This window comes from Epinephelus lanceolatus, chromosome 8 (assembly GCF_041903045.1).
Source record: "Epinephelus lanceolatus isolate andai-2023 chromosome 8, ASM4190304v1, whole genome shotgun sequence".
Lineage (NCBI taxonomy): Eukaryota > Metazoa > Chordata > Actinopteri > Perciformes > Serranidae > Epinephelus > Epinephelus lanceolatus.
Window position 1 is genome coordinate 5,468,450 of NC_135741.1, and position 18,390 is coordinate 5,486,839.

Here is an 18,390-nt window from a genome sequence, read left to right on the forward strand (position 1 = left end):
TGTGGCACACCAGTCTGATATGACCTCCACAGCTATTTGTTGTTTAATCCCAGTGTGGCTCGGCACATGCACTTATCGACCACTTTATTAGGTACACCTTGCTAGTACCAGGTTGGACCCCCTTTTTAATTCTTGGTGTCACAGATTCAACAAGCTGCTGGAAACATTCCTCAGAGATGACGGTCCATATTGACATGATGACATCACACAGTTGCTGCAGATTTGTCGGCTGCACATCCATGATGAGAATCTCCCGTTCCAGCACATCCCAAAGGTGCTCTATTGGACTGAGATCTGGTGACTGTGGAGGCCATTGGAGTACAGTGAACTCATTGTCATGTTTGAGATGATGTGAGCTTTGTGACATGGTGCGTTATCCTGCTGGAAGTAGCCATCAGAAGATGGGTACACTGTGGTCATAAAGGGATGGACACGGTCAGCAACAATACTCAGGTAGGCTGTGGTGTTTAAACCATGCTCAGTTGGTACTAAGAAAATCTCCCCCACACCATTACACCACCAGCAGCAGCCTGAAGCGTTGATACAAGGCAGGATGGATCCATGCTTCCATCTGAATGTGGTTTTTCCAATCTTCTATTGTCCAGTTTTGGTGAGAAAACCAGTGTGAACTGTAGCCTCAGTTTCCTGTTGTTAGCTGACAGGAGTGGCACCTGGTGTGGTCTTCTGCTGCTGTAGCCCATCTGCTTCAAGGTTGGACAAGGTGTTGTTGCTTCAGAGATGCTCTTCTGCACACCTTGGTTGGAACCAGTGGTTATTTGACTTCCTGTTGCCTTTCTATCATCTTGAACCAGTCTGGCCATTCTCCTCTGACCTCTGGCATCAACAAGGCATTTTGGCTCACTGGATATTTTCTCTTTTTGGGACCATCCTCTGTAAACCCTAGAGATGGTTGTGCTGAAAATCCCAGTAAATACCAACAACCATGCCACGTTCAAAGTCACTTAAATCACCTTTCTTCATCATTCTGATGCTCAGTTTGAACTTCAGCAGCTCGTCTTCACTATGTCTACATGACTACATTGAGATGCTGCCACATGATTGGCTGATTAGCTATTTGTGTGAAGGAGCAGTTCAACAGGTGACAGGTGTCCCTTATGGAGGGTTTTTGCCTGTTTGTGCACATTCAGCCATTTCTAACCACACAGACGCAGTTGGGTGAAGAACCATGCTGTAGTTAGTGTCTATACGCTGCCTCCAACAGTTTGGGTTTCCTTTGTTTTGTGTCAGCTCATGTCTGCGTGACCCTCCGTGCCATAAGCATAACTAAGGATAAGACACACAGGAGTTCAGTGGACCTGCTCACTATTACATAGACCAAGTCTCCAGACATTAGTCAGACAGTAGCTGTGCAGTGATTAGGTCTCTATAGTTCCCACAGGGAAACTCATTATTTATAGCTCTCTGTCTCTGTTACACACACACACACACACACACACACACACACACTGAACACACACCTGTAGCTGCTGCTTCACCCTGCTGTTAACATAACTGTGGTTAGTGTTGTCATTAAATGGGGTAGTAGGTGATTGTACATGTGTTTATAGTTGTGAGAGCAATTACTCTTCTGTCAGCTGTGGTTTAGTGTGTGTGTGTGTGTGTGTTTCCTGCCTGAGAGCTTTTTCATCATGTCAGTCTCACTGTCAGGAATGAAGAGGAGAGACGGAGGCGGAGGAGGAGGAAGAGAATATCACAGGACACCAAGATGGAAACCATACCAAACTGTGAAGCTTGGTGAGTCTGCAGCAGGAACACAAACTCATTTTGGTTCGTTTAAAATGTGTAAAAGATTGTGATAAACTTCTCAGAGGTGAGGCACAAAGAACAATGATCAGGCTTTTAAAGTCAGGATTTTTTTTTATATTTTCTGTTCTTCATGTAAAATAAAACCAAAAGTTGACAACCATGCAGTTACAAGCTGTAATATTCATTATGCTAGAAAACAATATTTTTGGATGGGTGTAGAATGCTGATAATATATAGGATGCTGATGTCCGTACAGTCCATCATCTACATGTTGACGTGTTTTTGTGTAATGTTTATCTTCTCATATGTAGCACCAAGCGTGTAGCACATGCTGCCTACAGACATTTAGTTTGTAAGTAATCAGGGTTCATCATTTATATTTTTATGCCTCCACACTTGAAATAGCCATAGCCGGAGGCATTACGATTTCAGGTTGTCCATCTGTCCGTCCCAGTCTCGTGAACACAATATCTCAAGAACACGGTGAAGGAATTTCTTCAAATTTGGCACAAACATCAACTTTGACTCACTGATGAAATGATTAGATTTTTGTGGTCAAAGGCCAAGGTCACTGTGACCTTGCCTGTCTCGTTTTTCTGAACGCGGTATCACATCTTGAGGGAATTTCTTTAAATTTGGCACCAGCGTCCACTTGTACCAGGGAATAAACTGGTGTTTATTTGGTGCCCAAAGGTCAAGGTCACTGTGACCTTGCCTGTCTCATTTTTCTGAACGTGGTGTCACATCTTGAGGGAATTTCTTTAAATTTGGCACCAACGTCCACTTGTACTGAAGAATAAACTGATTAGTATTTGGCACTCAAAGGTCAAGGTCAGTATGACCTCACAAAACATGTTTTTGGCCACAACTCCAGAATTCTTACACGAATTATAACAAAAATTCACACAAATGTCTAACAGGATAAAATAATGAAGTGATGACATTTGATATCCAAACGGTCAAAGGTAAACATAATTGCATAAAGCACTTTTCTGGCCATTACTCAAAGTTATAACTCAAGAACAGAAGAGGAAGCGTTTGGTCCGATACTGAATTGGTGACACTAATCTTGGGTGTCCATCTTGACCTGTTGGGGGGAGATGTCTGTGAAGCATCCATGTTTTCACAGACATAGATGTAAACTGTAAGAGAAACTTGACTGGTGTGGAAAGGCATACAACCGCAGGGCAGTAATTCTGTTTTTTTTTTTCACTTGCCTGGCTGGAAATCTATTTGTCTGAAGTCAATTTTTACTTGCCCCAAGAAAAACTGTTTCATTTATTAGCTGTTAGCAAATAACAACAAAGCCTTAAGTTAGTCTTTCAACCCTGTTTTATCCACATTGCTCTGAAACTTGTGGCAAACTGTGAAATACATAGTTGGAGTTTTGCCTACATCCTCTGACACCATCCGACTAAACTCCTGTTTCCAGGATAATTGAAATACTCACTTTCAGCTCAAACTTTGTTCTTACCCACTGTCATTTTGTGCATGGTTGCATATGTGCAACTCTCAAAAAAGATGAGAAGGAAGTGAGATGGCTCACTCCTTAGCAACTTCAATCTTCAGCTCCGGAAAAAGCGATGTGTTCAATTACTTTTTTGAGTTGCTAGATTTACTAGCCTGATGTGACGATTGGCAGTCCTTACTGTTGAGTCCTGGCAATGTTAAACATGTTGGTATATCCAATGGTGGCATTAAACATGCACCTGTTATGGCACTTGACCCACTGGAGGTGGTAGATCGGTAGTCCTTAGGATTCACCTTCTGGGGACCATTAAGTTTTGTACAACAAAAGTCAAATGTCTGATTTCCTGTCATTACGTATGTTGGTACAGAGTTGGAGGACCTTTCTTACTACTTCAACACAATATGCAGTGTTCAGAGGACAGTGCAGCTTGGTTGGAGGTGTTTACTCTATTGAGTGCTTTCTACTTTTAGTTTAGGTTACTCATGAATGCAGGATCCAAGGAGCCAAGGCCAAATGCCCGATCTCGCAATGTTTGTGATAAATAATTGGTGTATTCGCCCCGTAACTTGGATCCACTCCAAAATTGACTGGAGTAATCAGAAAGAAAGTGTAACGCTGAGTGAGATAGTAATTCTTTTTTTTTTTTATCAGTGAGCTATGTGCAGGGTATAAGCTTCAAAACCATGATCGTTGTTCATCAACTCAATTAATGAGTAAGCAAACAAATAAATGAAGTATCTCTCCACTCTTCCGTCCTCAGCACCAAACCCACAACGGAAGAGATGCGGATGTGGGCTCAGTCCTTCGACAAGCTGATGAGGAACCCAGCAGGTCGGAATGTTTTTCGGGAGTTCTTGCGGACTGAGTACAGCGAGGAGAACATGCTGTTCTGGTTGGCCTGCGAAGACCTCAAACAGGAAATCAACAAGACCGCCATTGAGGAGAAAGCGCGCTCCATCTATGAGGATTACATTTCAATATTGTCGCCAAAAGAGGTAAGAAAGCTGTTGGCTTACTGTGGTTACACCTCTGTCTAAAACAAAAATGTTTGAAAGACTGTTTTTATCTTTTAGGTTTGGTTTGATGTCATGAAGTAGCTCACAGAGCTCTCTGGAAGCTGAGCACTAAACTTTGAATGTCCCTTAAATCCCTTGAATTCAGCAACTAGGCTCTGCCCATTTCTGCCACATCACAGTCTAGAGATCACTTCCCCTTTCCCCATTAAATCCAATTAAATAAAGTAACAGAGGCTTCCTACTCTTCTATTTTTGTGGGGGGAGTCCCTTAAAGGTTTTAGACTGTGGACACGGATTAAAGGCTTGTGTCATTGTTTAAATTCCAAGAGATTACTGCTTGTAAATCACTTCAGGATGTTGAACCATCAGGCGGACATTGCTCGAGGTCTGTTCTTGTGTCTCAGAAATAAGATGAATTTAATTTAGGGAACTACGGTGTTTAGAAAATGTCTTCTTACGTAAGATCTGGATGATGCATTTTGTTTTCCAGTGTGGTTGTTGCTTCATCTGTGTCCTACTGTCAGCTGGTTTGTCAGTCTGTCGAACATTTTGATTCACAGTAAGAGATCAGCAACTATTTACATCAGATTTACTGTATTTATTATTCAAGGTCCCCAGAGTATAACTGCTGATAAGTATTACCAGAGTCTGGGTCTTCAACAGGGGGTCCGCAGCCTTTAGGGGTTCCTCAGAGTAACTGCAGGGTGGCAGCTAAATCAAAGTAGTGAGCTAACAGTTACATACTCCATCTATCTGTCCATTTTCAACTGCTTACCTGAAGCCTGGTCGCGGGGGCAGCAGGCTGAGCAAAGGTTTTCCAGAGGCCTGTTTCTCCAGTCTCTCTTCTCAAGGTGTTCCATGTTCTGGGTCTGCCCCGGGGCCTCCTACCTACTCTACGTCCCAACCCTCACCTATGGTCATGAGCTATGGAATGAGGTCGCAGATACAAGCGGCCGAAGGGTGAAGGGTGTCTGGGCTCAGCTTTACAGATAGGGTAAGAAACTCAGACATCCGTAGGGAGCTCGGAGTAGAGCCGCTGCTCCTTCGGGTTGAAAGGGGTCAGTTGAGGTGGTTCGGGCATGTGATCAGGATCCTCCTGGGTGCCTCCTGCTGGAGGTGTTCCAGGCATGTCCTACTGGTAGGAGGCCCCGGGGCAGACCCAGAACATGCATATCTCGTCCCCTGTGGGAGCGCCTTTGGGTCCCCCAGGAGTAGCTGGAAAGCGTTGCTGTGAACCCCTGCGACCTGGCTTCAGAAAAGTGGTTGAAAATGGGTGAATGGATGAAATGATAAAAATATAATTGGCAGATTACAAAAAACGTAAATGACACTGCAGCCTCTGTTAAATGTCTCCACTTCTTTATCTTTACTTAATTCTTGTTGCACGTTGCACATTTCAAGGTTTTAATTTGTCAGCTACTGTGCACATGCTCAGTGTTCACACCAATACCCACCTGAAATGCAAGCCCTGCTAATTGACCAAGTGGCACACACACACACACACTGAATGTGTTCAAGTTTTTCTGGTGAGAAATGGGCAAAGCATTGTCTGCTGTTTAACTGCTATTTTTAACTGGCTGAGTGTGTGTGTGTGTGTGTGTGTGTGTGAGAGAGAGAGAGTGTTTCACAGTGGTTGCTTTATTTAGTATGAGCGCTGGAGGCTTTGCTTGTCAGGCTCCATCACCAGTGTGTGCGTGTGTCTACGCATGTGTGTGTGTGTGTGTGTGTGTGTTGGCATGTTTAGACACTGGTGTGTTTGTATGTGCTGTTGTCTGCATGTGTGTTAGTGTGTGTGTGTGTGTGTGTGTGTGTGTGTACAGTGTTTTTACAGGAAGCTATAAATTGCTGCTCCCATCACCTTCTGGCAATAGAGGCTTTTTATAGACACACACACACACACACACACACACACATGCACTAAAATACAGAGATATCTAGACGTGTGAGTTTGGCAGAGAAAATGCATGCCTGGCTGTCTGTCTGCGTGTCTGACCTTGGTAGAATACCTATCTCTTTTCGTGTGTGTGTGCACATGTGTGTGTGTGTGTGTGTCTTTCCTAAATAAGAGCAGAGTGAAAACATAAGAGAAAGCTTGTTGTGCTATAAATATCTGCTGGAGCAGTGACTGTGGGGCCACTGTGAGTGATTTTGTGTGTGTGTGTGTGTGTGTGTTCCAGTGCTGTTAACTGTTTATGGCCCTATGGAAGTTAGTTCTTGACAAAACTAGAGCTAACATTTGGCCGGCTATAAAAAAGAACTGTATTTTTGATGGCAATGATAATCATACAGTCTGGATCTCTAAATACACTGATGTATTGTAACACTGTGACACGACCCAAGCCTCATGGCGTCTTCTTATTTCACGTCACTAAACTGTATTTCCCACCAGGTGAGTCTGGACGCCCGGGTTCGAGAGGTGATCAACAGGAAGATGCAGGACCCGACGCCTCACGCGTTCGAAGACGCCCAGCTACAGATCTACACGCTGATGCACAGGGACTCCTACCCACGATTCCTCTCCTCCAACATCTACAAGTCGCTCTTGCACGGCGGCTCACGTACCTCCTCTGAATCCTAGTCCCACATCTCCTCCTCTACTGGTCCTGCGCTCACAGGATTGATGCCAGACCATTTCATGACTTCTCCAGCACACTCCTCCCTCCCAGTACAGAACTACCCAAAAATTACCAGACTCCTCCTCAGTTCACTTTCTCAGAATCACAAATCTCTCTGACTACTGCCAAGACTTTCTTCTCATGTGTTGTTTTTTCCACTCCATATCTTCAACTTTTACTACTGCTGCCAAGACCTCCCCTCCTCTGCTGTTTCCTCCTCTCGTCTCTTCACTCCAGTAGACTTCTGTCTTCTGTACTTGACAAATTCATGCAAATTACAACTAAAAACTAACAAATAATTGAAAATATTTGTCCGGTAATAGCTACAAAAACCTGAAGTTTGCGTCATTTGAATAATATCCAAAACACTGAACATACCATTTTATACCTATAAAAACCTAAAAACTCCACAATATGATATTTTCAGGATGGAAAAGCCTCTGAAACACCTGCCTTCTCTCTATTATAATGGAACTAGATGGCACTCGGCTTGTGGTGGTCAAAACACCACAAAAATATATATGAAAAACTCAACATCAATGTCTCTATCCAGAAATCATGACCTGGTTACTCAAGATAATCCACAGACCTTGTTGTGAGCAGTTTCATCTACCTTTTTTCTTTCTACCAAACTACACCCACCAACTACATCTACCAGGCCCCAGGAAGTGCCAAACAGTGGTACTGCAATTTTTGTGGGGTCAGTTATGTGATGCCAAAGGGCCCAAAAAGACTTTTCCCATAGACTTACATTGGGAAAGGGACGTCTGTAAATCAGTGGATACTTGTTTTTCGAGTGTCACAGCCCCCTCAGAATAACTGATTCCACTATCAGGATTTAATCCATTCGGCCCCAGACCATTTCGAAAGTTTATATAAGCCGCAAAATTAAATTAATTTATCCCAATTCACGTTAACAGAGCACTAAACTGGCTGTGCTCTGCAGCTCTAAGGCCCAATCCCAATACCCCCCCTTGTCCACTACCCCTTAGCCCTTGGCCCTACCCCAAGCCATTGCCCACTACCCCTTGGCCCTCAAAATGAAGCAGCGAGGGGTAGGGGTTGAAATCATTCCTTAGGAATTGGGACACCACTCACTACATCAACGCATCGGTTACGTTCACCTATTTTAAACAGGAAGCTGCAAGCCATCTACATTTCCAACCGGCATCTACAATGGAGTCTCCGGTTGAGTTCATCCTACCGATCGTGTTTGCTGTATTCATCATGCTTCGTATGATGAACGACAGACGACAGGGGACTTCTGCTAGCTAGCTAACCACCTAACATTAGGAGGCAGCGTAGTTATTCTAGCTGGAGTGTTACCGTAATGTGAAAAATCCGACAATTTTGCAGAACAGGACAGATGTCAGACGCCAGATAGTGCGAGCTAGCTAGACAACCGTAACATTAGCTATGTATGAACTTTTTTTCCCGTCTTTTGCTTGGTGGTAGCCATGGCAACGTCTACACCTTGCTGGCAAGTCAGCATCTGAAATCCCTCGCTCCGAAGGGCTAGTTTCATACCCACTACCCCTCGTTATGCCCCCTAACCCTACACGCTAAAAGGAATTGGGACACCACTACTCCTCATGGGAACGCACAAATGTAGGGGTAGGACCAAGGGGTAGGGTTAAGGGGGGGTATTGGGACAGGCCCTAAGTCTCCAGTGCCTCTGCTCTATGGGCGCCGATCGTCCAGGTAATTTCGTACTGCCGAAATACAGCTTTTTCGGCTTCATACACCACGGAGCAACTTTCAAAGGAATAAACGGGCCAATGCTGTATGTAGGTTTCTGAATACATCCATGACATCTTCTTGTAGACAAGAGTCTTGTGCTCATGATAGTGTGAGATGTCAACATTAATGACGTCCTCTTCAGTGTAGCTGTGAAGAAAATAGTTCCTACCTGAAAGTGTTCACAACAAGGTCTGTGGATTATCTTGAGTAACGGGGTCACAGTTTCTGGAAAGAGACATTTCTGTTGAGTTTTTCAAATGTGTTTTTTTGGCACTTTGAGCACCACAAGCTGAGTGTCATCTAGTTCCATTATATTGGAGAGAAGGCAGACATCTCTACAGCTGATATCTGCAATACAGGTGAGAGGAAAAAATACGTATTACGTAACTAAATCCTAAAGCAGGAGGGTTTTAGAACAATTAGAACCAATAAAAAGTACGAAACATTCCTATTGCCATTTCTCCTAGGTTGGGCCCATTTTCGAGTCAGATTGACCGGACTACTGGTATCAGTTTGATTTTAAGGCTTCCTTCCTGACCGCTAAAATTGCTCAACACTTATCATCCACTTCTATCCCGCTATTGATTCTTTCAACTAATTTTCTACCTTCAAACCCTCCTCCTCCCTCATCACATCACTTTTCTTCTGTGTTTCACCTCAGCGACTCCTCAACAGAGAAGGAGGCGATGTTGCAGTATTTCTTTGGGACATAAGGCGATGCACATGATTACGTGGGAGATTTTGATGCATTTCAAGGGGACAAACATTCACCTGTGCCATGGATTCTTAGTAGATTCTTACCAGTCCGCCCCTCCCTCTGCTCATGACCATCCTATCACCTTTCCGAGCCAATTAAAGGTGGATGCCTCTGACCTCTGCCCACCTCATCACCTTGTTTTTCATCCTGCGGTTCTCTACTCCGAGACTGATGGAAAGGCAAAAGAAAAAGATGGATGCTGTCTCACTCCTTCTCTTTCTCTCTTCCTTTTCTCTCTTTCAACTGGAAAACACAGGGTGCTCCCCCCATCCCTCGCCAACGGCAAAAAAAAATTCTTATTTTTGTTGTTTATTTATCCACTCTTGTTTGCTGGATCAATCATTTCACTCCTGTGATAAACAAACGGACAAATGGATGGATGTCACTTCCTTCCGACTACTGATTTACAAACAGACAAGACGTCTATTTTTTAAGAGAAAACTATATGGAACATTTTAATTTTGTTGATTTTTTGTTTGTTTTGTTTTGTTGGTTTCTCCCACTCTCTCCCCTTCCTGGATTTTTTGCAAGAAGAGGAGGATTCCTCTGAGACTGTACTGATCCCCACCCGACACAACACCACAGACACCACACACAGGTGCAATAAAACACTGGAGTTTGGAAAAACACACACATGCAGACATTTACAAAATTTGTGTTACTGTACTTCAGAGGATGTTTCCTTCCTTCCTTTCCAAACTATAAACCCTCAGCGAGATCTGACCGAGTCGACCAAAGTCCCCGCAGGTTCATTTTGTAGTATTTCAGAATTTTATTACCCTGGCACCAACACCAGTTCGTAAATGTGAGTTAGTCTGGAACCTCTCAGTTCATTACAGTTTCCAAGAGGTGTTGTCAACAGCCGTAGATCAAAATGTCTCAGGACACAATTGGATCGACCTGCAACCAATCAGAGCGATGACACGTGATGTAGCGCTGAGCAACGCAAACAGAAAACAGCGTGCAGAGATGAGCTGAGATGGAGAAGCATTAGCATGTCTGTGAGTGAGTGTGGCTGTTTTGCCATCAGAATTTTAAAATACTTCAACAGAAAGTTCCACACCAGCTGCAGCCATCTTGTTTTCTTAATTTGAAAATGCCTCAGTGGCGCTCCTCGTCACTAAGCTACCTTTATTCTTGCCATATTGTTCCAGGCACGAGGATTCACAAGCTGAAAATGACTTAAGATTAAGATTGATCTTTATTGTCTCTCAAGAGAAATTCATCTTGGACATACGAAAAAAGTACCGGCGTCTCACATCAACATGCAGATTACAGTCACACTTGACTTAATCAAGTCTTTTGTGTTAAGCGTAAAGTCTGCACAAGTTGTTCGTCATCGCAACACACCTGTCCAGAGTTGCGTTAGTATTTCTCGTTGCCCGTCATTTTGAAGGACAGGGTCGTAAAGACTGTCATAATCTGATATCACTTACACTCATATTGTATCCGCTGCCGACTGATGTACTTTGTCAGTATTACCTGCTTGTCCGTCATCCTCCACTGCATCAGTTCCTGTTTTTGCTCATTTTTGGGCCCCAGAGATTTTGTAACACAAGTAATCAATTGTGACTGTTTGAGGTGTGGCTGAACATGACTTATCTAAAAGCGTATTTCATTGTAAAGCTGCACGCAGCATATTAATTCCCTCGGCCCGTCCTTGTCCCTGTTCTTGCTCTGTTTACAGTGAGACTGGTGCGGGAGTGCGAGCTCCACACTTGGTACAGTTTATGAAAGTCCGCTAGCTCACACACAGTGACCGGGCTAACTGTCCGCAACACACAGCTAATACTACCCAACATTTATTAACAGATTTAACAAGTCGAGTCGAACCATGTCAGAGTCGGTGTGTTTGTTAGTTTTAACGGCTCGGTGTTGGATGTTGGATGTTAGTTGCTGATGCTGTGCGAGCTCATGCTAACTGGTTCAACTTGCGGCTTTGACATTTTGCAGTGTAGCAATTTAGCTTACCGATGCGATAGCTAAAGCAAAGAGGTAACCTCTCTGGCTAAAGTCATGTACATGAGACTACACGCCACCATCTGGACAGGAGTGTGATTTACGTAAAGTTACAGTAGATCGCTCGCTTCTCAAAATGACAGACGACCTTTAGATTTTTCAGTTAGTGTTAAAAAATATCAGTCAGCGATTAACGCAACCTCTGCACCGGCCCCATATTAGATACTCCACTGTGGTTGGCCAAAGAACTAATTTTGGGTTAATGCTTACATGTTCGTCAGCCAATCAGATGCTAACATTTTAGTTTAAAGTTTTACTGGTCAGGAAGAAACAAAGAAGTTAAAGAGTGAAAGTTTTAAACCTGTGTAGTATAGTAATACAAATAAACACACACACACACACACACACACACACCAGGGTGGCCTACCTGGGCACTGCTGCTGCTGACCTCTGCCTCTGTGACCTCTCACCTTTGACCTCACCACTGTCTGTCGCCCACTCGGACGCCTGCTCCTGATTGGCTGCAGGAGCCTGCAGGGCTGAACTGTGGTTGGTCGATTCAGGAAGGGGGGTGGGAGGAAATCCCAGGTGCAAAAAAAAATATATAGATATATTAATGAAAAACAACTAATAAAAAAAAAATCTATATAGAAAAACAGATGTTATGTGAGATGGGATGCTTACACCCAGTGCTTCATGGGAAATGTAGTTTGAGGAAAACAAATGTTTGTAGTTGTCTGCGGAGGCAGAAACAACAGATTTTAAAAAAAGAGATGGCTCGGTCTTTACCAGACTGGTCACTCAGAATGCATTTATCTTAGTATTGTTAATGTTATTTATTTTATATTTTGTTAAAACTGTGATTTTAATTGTACATATATAAACGGAAACCCTTGAACATCCAACGAGACGCCGCTTTGTTTGTTCAGTGTTTGTGTCTGATTTTCTTTTTCCTCGCAACAGTCTGACTTTATTTCTCATCAGTACGAGTGTCTCATACTATTTATACTAATTTAATACTTACTTTGTGCTACTTTGCCAACCCAACCAACACTTGATTTGTGATGTTGATATGGACGTCAATACTTCGGAGTTTAAAAAGATTCAGACTTTTTGTTTTTGTTGTTTTTTATAACATGAATTCTTAATGTAAACAGCCCTAAATATTATAGGTAGAAAAGAAGAAAGAATCAAACAAAACACCCCCATGCTGTATTAAAAGTTTGCCGCAGTTTTAACTGTACAACATCTTGATCTAACAGAGGCCGTTCAGAGGTTTGAAAATGTAGCTTATTTATTTTGGCATTTTGTCCACACAGGTGACTAAAAACAGACATTTCCTAAAGCTCAATCCAGGGTGAAGATTTTCAGACACTGGGAATACAAAAGCACGATTAAACTTTTCCAGGTCAGGAAATGACACCTGATTTAATGAGTAATTGATGTGGATTCCTACATTTCTTCCTCTAATTTTGGTTACTGTAGAATTTGTCCTAAATGTCTATAGTGGCATTAAAAAGGTCTTTAAAATAGTCTTAAATCTGCTCTGCCCTTAAGCTTTAAGAACCCTGTATACAGACACAACCAGTCATCACACAGGTGATCATGATCTGCATGATTGAGTCAATCTGTTCTGCAGCTGGACCAATCAGAGTTGACTTACAGCCACATGGGCCACACAGCACGCCTCAATAAAAAGGAACTAGAAACATAAAGATCAATATTGTACAGGCATATATTAGTTTATTTTTATAATGATATATCCCTGTATAATATTGATCTTCCTTAGTTCCTTTAGAGGCTCTGTCATGTGTGTGAGTCTCACACAGTGTCGTCCAGCTCTGCTCTGATTGGTCCAACTTGACTCTCAATCATCAGATCACAATCACCTGTGTGATGAAGGAGTGTGAGTCTATATATACAGCCCGTCCTGCACTGTGATGCTTGTTTGACAGTGTCTGATGAGGATCTGTGTCAGATGGAAACACGGCACGTTTAATTAAATTCAGCTCTTTAGTTTGATTCTTGAAGTGAAGGTGAACATGAACTGAGCACAGACAGACAGACGGAGCTGCTGCTGTTGACTCTCTGTGTTGATACTCCCAACACTCAGTTCCTAAAGGAAACCAACACACACACACTACACATGGACAGTTGTGTAGTGTGTGTGTGTGTGTGTGTGTGTGTGTGTGTGTGTGTGTGTGTGTGTGTGTGTCTGGTCTTTTTCCACAGTTCACTGTAACCTGATATGTTTGTGTTTGGGAGTAATTCTGTGTGTGACACAGACACATGCATACCAACATATATGCAGCATACACACACACACACACTCTGTCTCATACCTTCACACTCGAACACAAACACACACTCCCACACTCACTGGCAAGTCTTTATCTGTTGATGCGAGCATTCCTCTCTCTAGTTTTTTCTTGATGACCACAGATAAACTTCACTTCTTGCAGATTTTTTCCCCTCCATTTGAAAAAAAGAAGAAATTCTGTCCTTATGACCTTTGTTTAACAAATGATCTCCGTCCATACGACAATGCAAAATTGACTTTCGAGCAGTCAGATTGTCCGTGCAGTAGTGCAGCAATACTGCTTTAAGAGTAATGTAGTTATTAGAACAAGCAGTGCTAACAAAAACTAAGTAATTCAGTAGTCATCGATTCCTAATATTTTCACATGGCACACCCTGGAAGCAGTATGTAAAGAGCTAAATAATGTTTATGGTTATTATGTGTGAAATAAAAGCAATGACTGTATTTTACACTTTGACTCAGACATGTCAGATCTGCGCTCCTCAGGAAACCCTTCATTAAGCTATAGAACATCGCCTGGCACTGGATTTGTAATGAACTGCAAAAAACTTTACCTTCCTTGCTTTGATCATGAAACATGACCCTCTTCCATTTAATGATGCCTAGTCGCCGTGTTGTGCTAGTTACTAAAAAATAGTAACTGGTTACCGTTAGTAGTTACTTCATTAAAAAGTAACTCAGTTAGTAACTCAGTTATTTAAACCAAAAAGTAATGTGTTACTGAGAAAAGTAACTTTTTAGTTCATCATGTTTTTAGATCATGTTTTGGGAAACTGAAACTCAGCCCTGCAGCCCAAAACATTTCCTAACTGTATTGGCTCGTAGCTACATCGCCTAAGAGACAGCGGATGGAGTTAAACCAAGGGACTGTTAGACTACAACTTGATAAAACCATTGAACGGTATAGGAAGCTTCCTCGGGATAACAACGGATATCACGTCACTGGATGTAACGTTACTGGGACTAAAAATCTACAGAAGCTACCGCTTAATGTAACGTTACATCACTGTGGTGAGGCCAGCAGGTCGACAGTGACTTCAGAGATGGTGAGAGACGTGTTTCATTAAGATTCTCTGGTAAGAATTGTTCATATACCTCAATCTGACTTGACTATCTTTTATTGTTTAGGGCTAAAATGTTTTAGTGAACGGGAACTTCAGTTTGTGAAGGAATACTGCATGCTGCGCGCCGTTTTAAAACCTGGCCAAAAATAACGGAGTAATGCAGCGTTTCGTAACGTTGACTGAGTTACTGAATTTAAAAACGCGTTAGAGTATTAGTTACTACCAAATCTAACAGTGTTACTTTAACACGTTACTGCCCAACACCGCATAGTCGTACTTTTGCGTTTATTTTGGTGAAAGTAACGCAAAAGTTATGTGTTCTGTTGAGAGAAGCAGGGTGACGCTAACTTACAGGTCGGCCAACAAAACCATTCATCCCTGCAGCACCCAATATCCTCATGCTAAAACTGATCATAAATCCAAATTTTAAAGCTGATATTAAAAAAGAAGCTTTCTTTTGGGGGTGGTCATTCCCCTGACTCCACTTGGGGGTTCACATCTTTGTCACCTTTTTCACCCTCGATGACTCTGCATGCCTGAACTATCAACTGGTGAACGCAGGCTTTATGAAAAATAAAGTTCCAAATGTATAATGTATGATAAAGGAATATTTGCTTTGGTTAATAGAGCAGGAAATTTCAATCAACAACTGCTCATAATCAAACTAACTTTTACTGAAACACCTTAAAGGGATAGTGCACCCAAAAATGAAAATTAAGCCATTATCTACTCACCCATATACCGATGGAGGCCCTGGTGAGGTTTTAGAGTCCTCACATCCCTTGCAGAGATCGGCAGGGGGAGCGGCTAGCACACCTAATGGCAGACGGCGCCCCAGACTAACATCCAAGAACACAAAATTGAATCCACAAAGTATCTCCAACATGCTCATTCGTAGTGATCCAAGTGTGCTGCAGCCGCGACATAAAAAGTTGTTTGGAAAAACGTCATATGAACTCTGTTTTTAGCCTCACTGTAGCCTGTAGCTCTGACTGCTTCTCTGTGCTCCGCGTTCACGTGTGCGCGCTCAGGGTGATCGGTGATGCACGGTCTCTGAAGAGCAGCAGTCTCGTCAGTACTGATGTCCAGATTCTCCAGATCCGTTGGCATTGCTTTGCATTTGAAACAACTACACCACCAGGTTTCCAGTGCTCGACTCCGGTATTCTGCGGCTGGCTGAGGCTCATGAGCTGCGGCGGCTGCTTCGTCCAGTAGCCTGAGTTCCGTCTGTATACTCGGGCTCAAACAAATCCGGCTCAACAAAGAAATGCTGTTCCTCCTCAATTTCAAAGTCTTCAGACATGTTGGGCTGTCCTTTGCTAAAAGACCGTAGTGCAAATTATCTTTTAGCTACGGTGGCTACTGTTGTCTCCCCCTGCGGTGCACATGTCACGTGATGTAAAAACCTTGGATCTCCGCAAGGGATGTGAGGACTCTAAAACTTCACCTGAGCCTCCGTCGGCATATGGGTGAGTAGATAATGGCTGAATTTTCATTTTTGGGTGCACTATCCCTTTAAGTCTTTTTTTCCCCATATAAAGTAATAATTACACAACTCTTTCCAGGAAACTTCTGTTTCTGTTTAACATTAGCGCTAAGCTAACATAGCTTAGCTAGCAACAGAGACTACTTTTGATAGCAGCTGTTTTCTGTATTCTAGTCTTAGCAAGTATTCTTTTTATCAGTTCTGATCAAACACTGTATAATAAAGATGACATAATGAATACGGCATGACAGCTCCCCAAAAGTGAAGCCGAAACATCTGGATCGCCCCCTGGTGGCTGGCTGCAGTATAAGTCATAAACCCCACCCCCTACATGTTAGCGGATTTTTCCCAAAGATGGTTTCTGTCATTTTAGGTAGATCTTATCACACTGATGTTTGTTCAGGAGTTCATTTATCTGACAAGTTTGGTTTTAATTAGTTATTTGATGCTATAAAAAAAAGCAGTTGATGTCATGATTGACAGCTGGGTGTGCCAATCAGTGTGTCCACAATCAATGGTGCTGCTGGTGACTGGTTGGATGAGTGCATGGGCGAGAACTGGATACTGCTCAGGTCACTACCGTGCAGACTCTGGCTCCAAATGACGTCACTTATGTGGGATATTTAAGCTTCATTTTTGTACAGTGGAAGCAGAGACGCGGATGCATCTTGATATACAGTCTAGGCTGCTTTAATTTGCCTCCACTTTGTCTTTCACATGTGATTCTTCATGCTGCAAATCACATTTAGTGAAAATCACAAATAAGAGAGAATCAACATGATCAGTTTGTGACCTGTTGGCTGGTTCACTCAGTAACCACCTCTGTATCTGATCCAGCTGCTCTGCATCCTGTCTGATCCACATGACTTCAGTCTGGTTTCCGTCCAGGAGGAGGACACCTAACAGGAGCTGGTGACTCTCCACTGTCCTCCCTCTGTCCCCCCCGTCCCTCCCTCTGTCTCCCATGCTCATGTATGGAAAGAGCTCAGCGGTGTTTCCACAACAAACACAACAGGAGCTTTCTCTGCTCTGCTTTCTCACCACTTTCATCACCTCTGTCAGCGGCTCGCAGCACCACAGTCACGACTCGGGTTTACACTTTGGTCAGTTGTGATTTACTTCAGTTATTTTTACATGCAAATCTGGTTCAGTCAAATGAACTCAGAGAGAATACAGGTGACACACACCTCTGTCATGAGGAGGAATTTCATCAGCAGAGATTATATTTTCTGTAACAGTTTGACTCTTAATAAGAGCTGAATGTGTGTGTATACAACCTTTAAACTGTCTGTGATGGTGCTGGAATATTCCACATCATAGATTAATTCTTCCAGGGCGCCCACTGACTCACCTGGTGGAGCAGGTGCCCCATGTACTGAGGCTGTGTCCTTGCTGCATCGGCTGTAGGTCCAGTTCCAATCCATAGCCCCTTGTTGCAGGTCATGTCCCCTGTCTCTGCCCCCCCCTTTCACACTATATTTGTCCTATCAAATAAAGGCAAAAAGCCCCCAAAAATATCTTTAAAAAATAAATGAATTATGACTTATTTCAATGAATGTGATCAGAACAATTGAACAAGTTTGTGTTTGGAATCCTGTCTGATCAAAGAAAACTTTATTTCCATTTGCAGTATTACGTTTGGCGGCATGGCTCTGTTCTGGGGCCTCTGCCTTTCCTAGGCCTATGCAGAAAGCATAAGGTGGAGAGAGCACACCTCTCTGCCCTTCCATGTGCAAATGAGGAAAGCCTGATGCAGAGTGAGAACACATCTCTGCCCTTCCATGCGCCTACACGGCAAGCCTAAGACAGAGAGAGCAGCATCAATGACAAACCGAAATGACATTGATAAGTCAGACACAGCATGCAAAAGGAGGAGCTGGGGTGGAGGCAGGTTGCAAAGCAGCTTGTGATGTGATCAATCAGCGGATCCATCAGTTGATTGTTTGAGATCAGCTGAAGTAGCTGGGGTGTGAGTTGAGCTTGACGTCGTGTCCTGCCTGAACTAACGCTGTGCTCAGTTATGTCAAGTAACACGTTATGACCCAAAATAAAGTTTATATTGTTCTCAATTTTTTATTCATCCACACCGAGCCACTTCCGCCAGTGCGCCTCCAGATAATAACATCCCCAAAAGTTTTCTGTCTTATGTCATCTTGGTGATGTTATTGAATGTGTTAGCATGTTGGATGTGTCTC

At 43.0% G+C, this 18,390-nt stretch overlaps 1 protein-coding gene across 3 annotated transcripts in view; it reads left to right on the forward strand.

Moving 5' to 3' along the window:
* The window catches only part of rgs19 (regulator of G protein signaling 19), a 53,773-nt gene extending 46,582 nt beyond the window's left edge, over window positions 1-7,191 (forward strand). For all 3 annotated transcript variants that reach the window (XM_033629238.2, XM_033629240.2, XM_033629241.2), the window contains 3 exons: window positions 1,669-1,755; window positions 3,999-4,233; window positions 6,644-7,191. In XM_033629238.2, the coding sequence (XP_033485129.1) occupies window positions 1,669-1,755; window positions 3,999-4,233; window positions 6,644-6,832 (511 nt within the window). In that variant the 3' untranslated portion in view covers window positions 6,833-7,191. The remainder of the gene's footprint in view (window positions 1-1,668; window positions 1,756-3,998; window positions 4,234-6,643) is intronic.
* The last annotated feature ends 11,199 nt before the right edge of the window (window positions 7,192-18,390 follow it).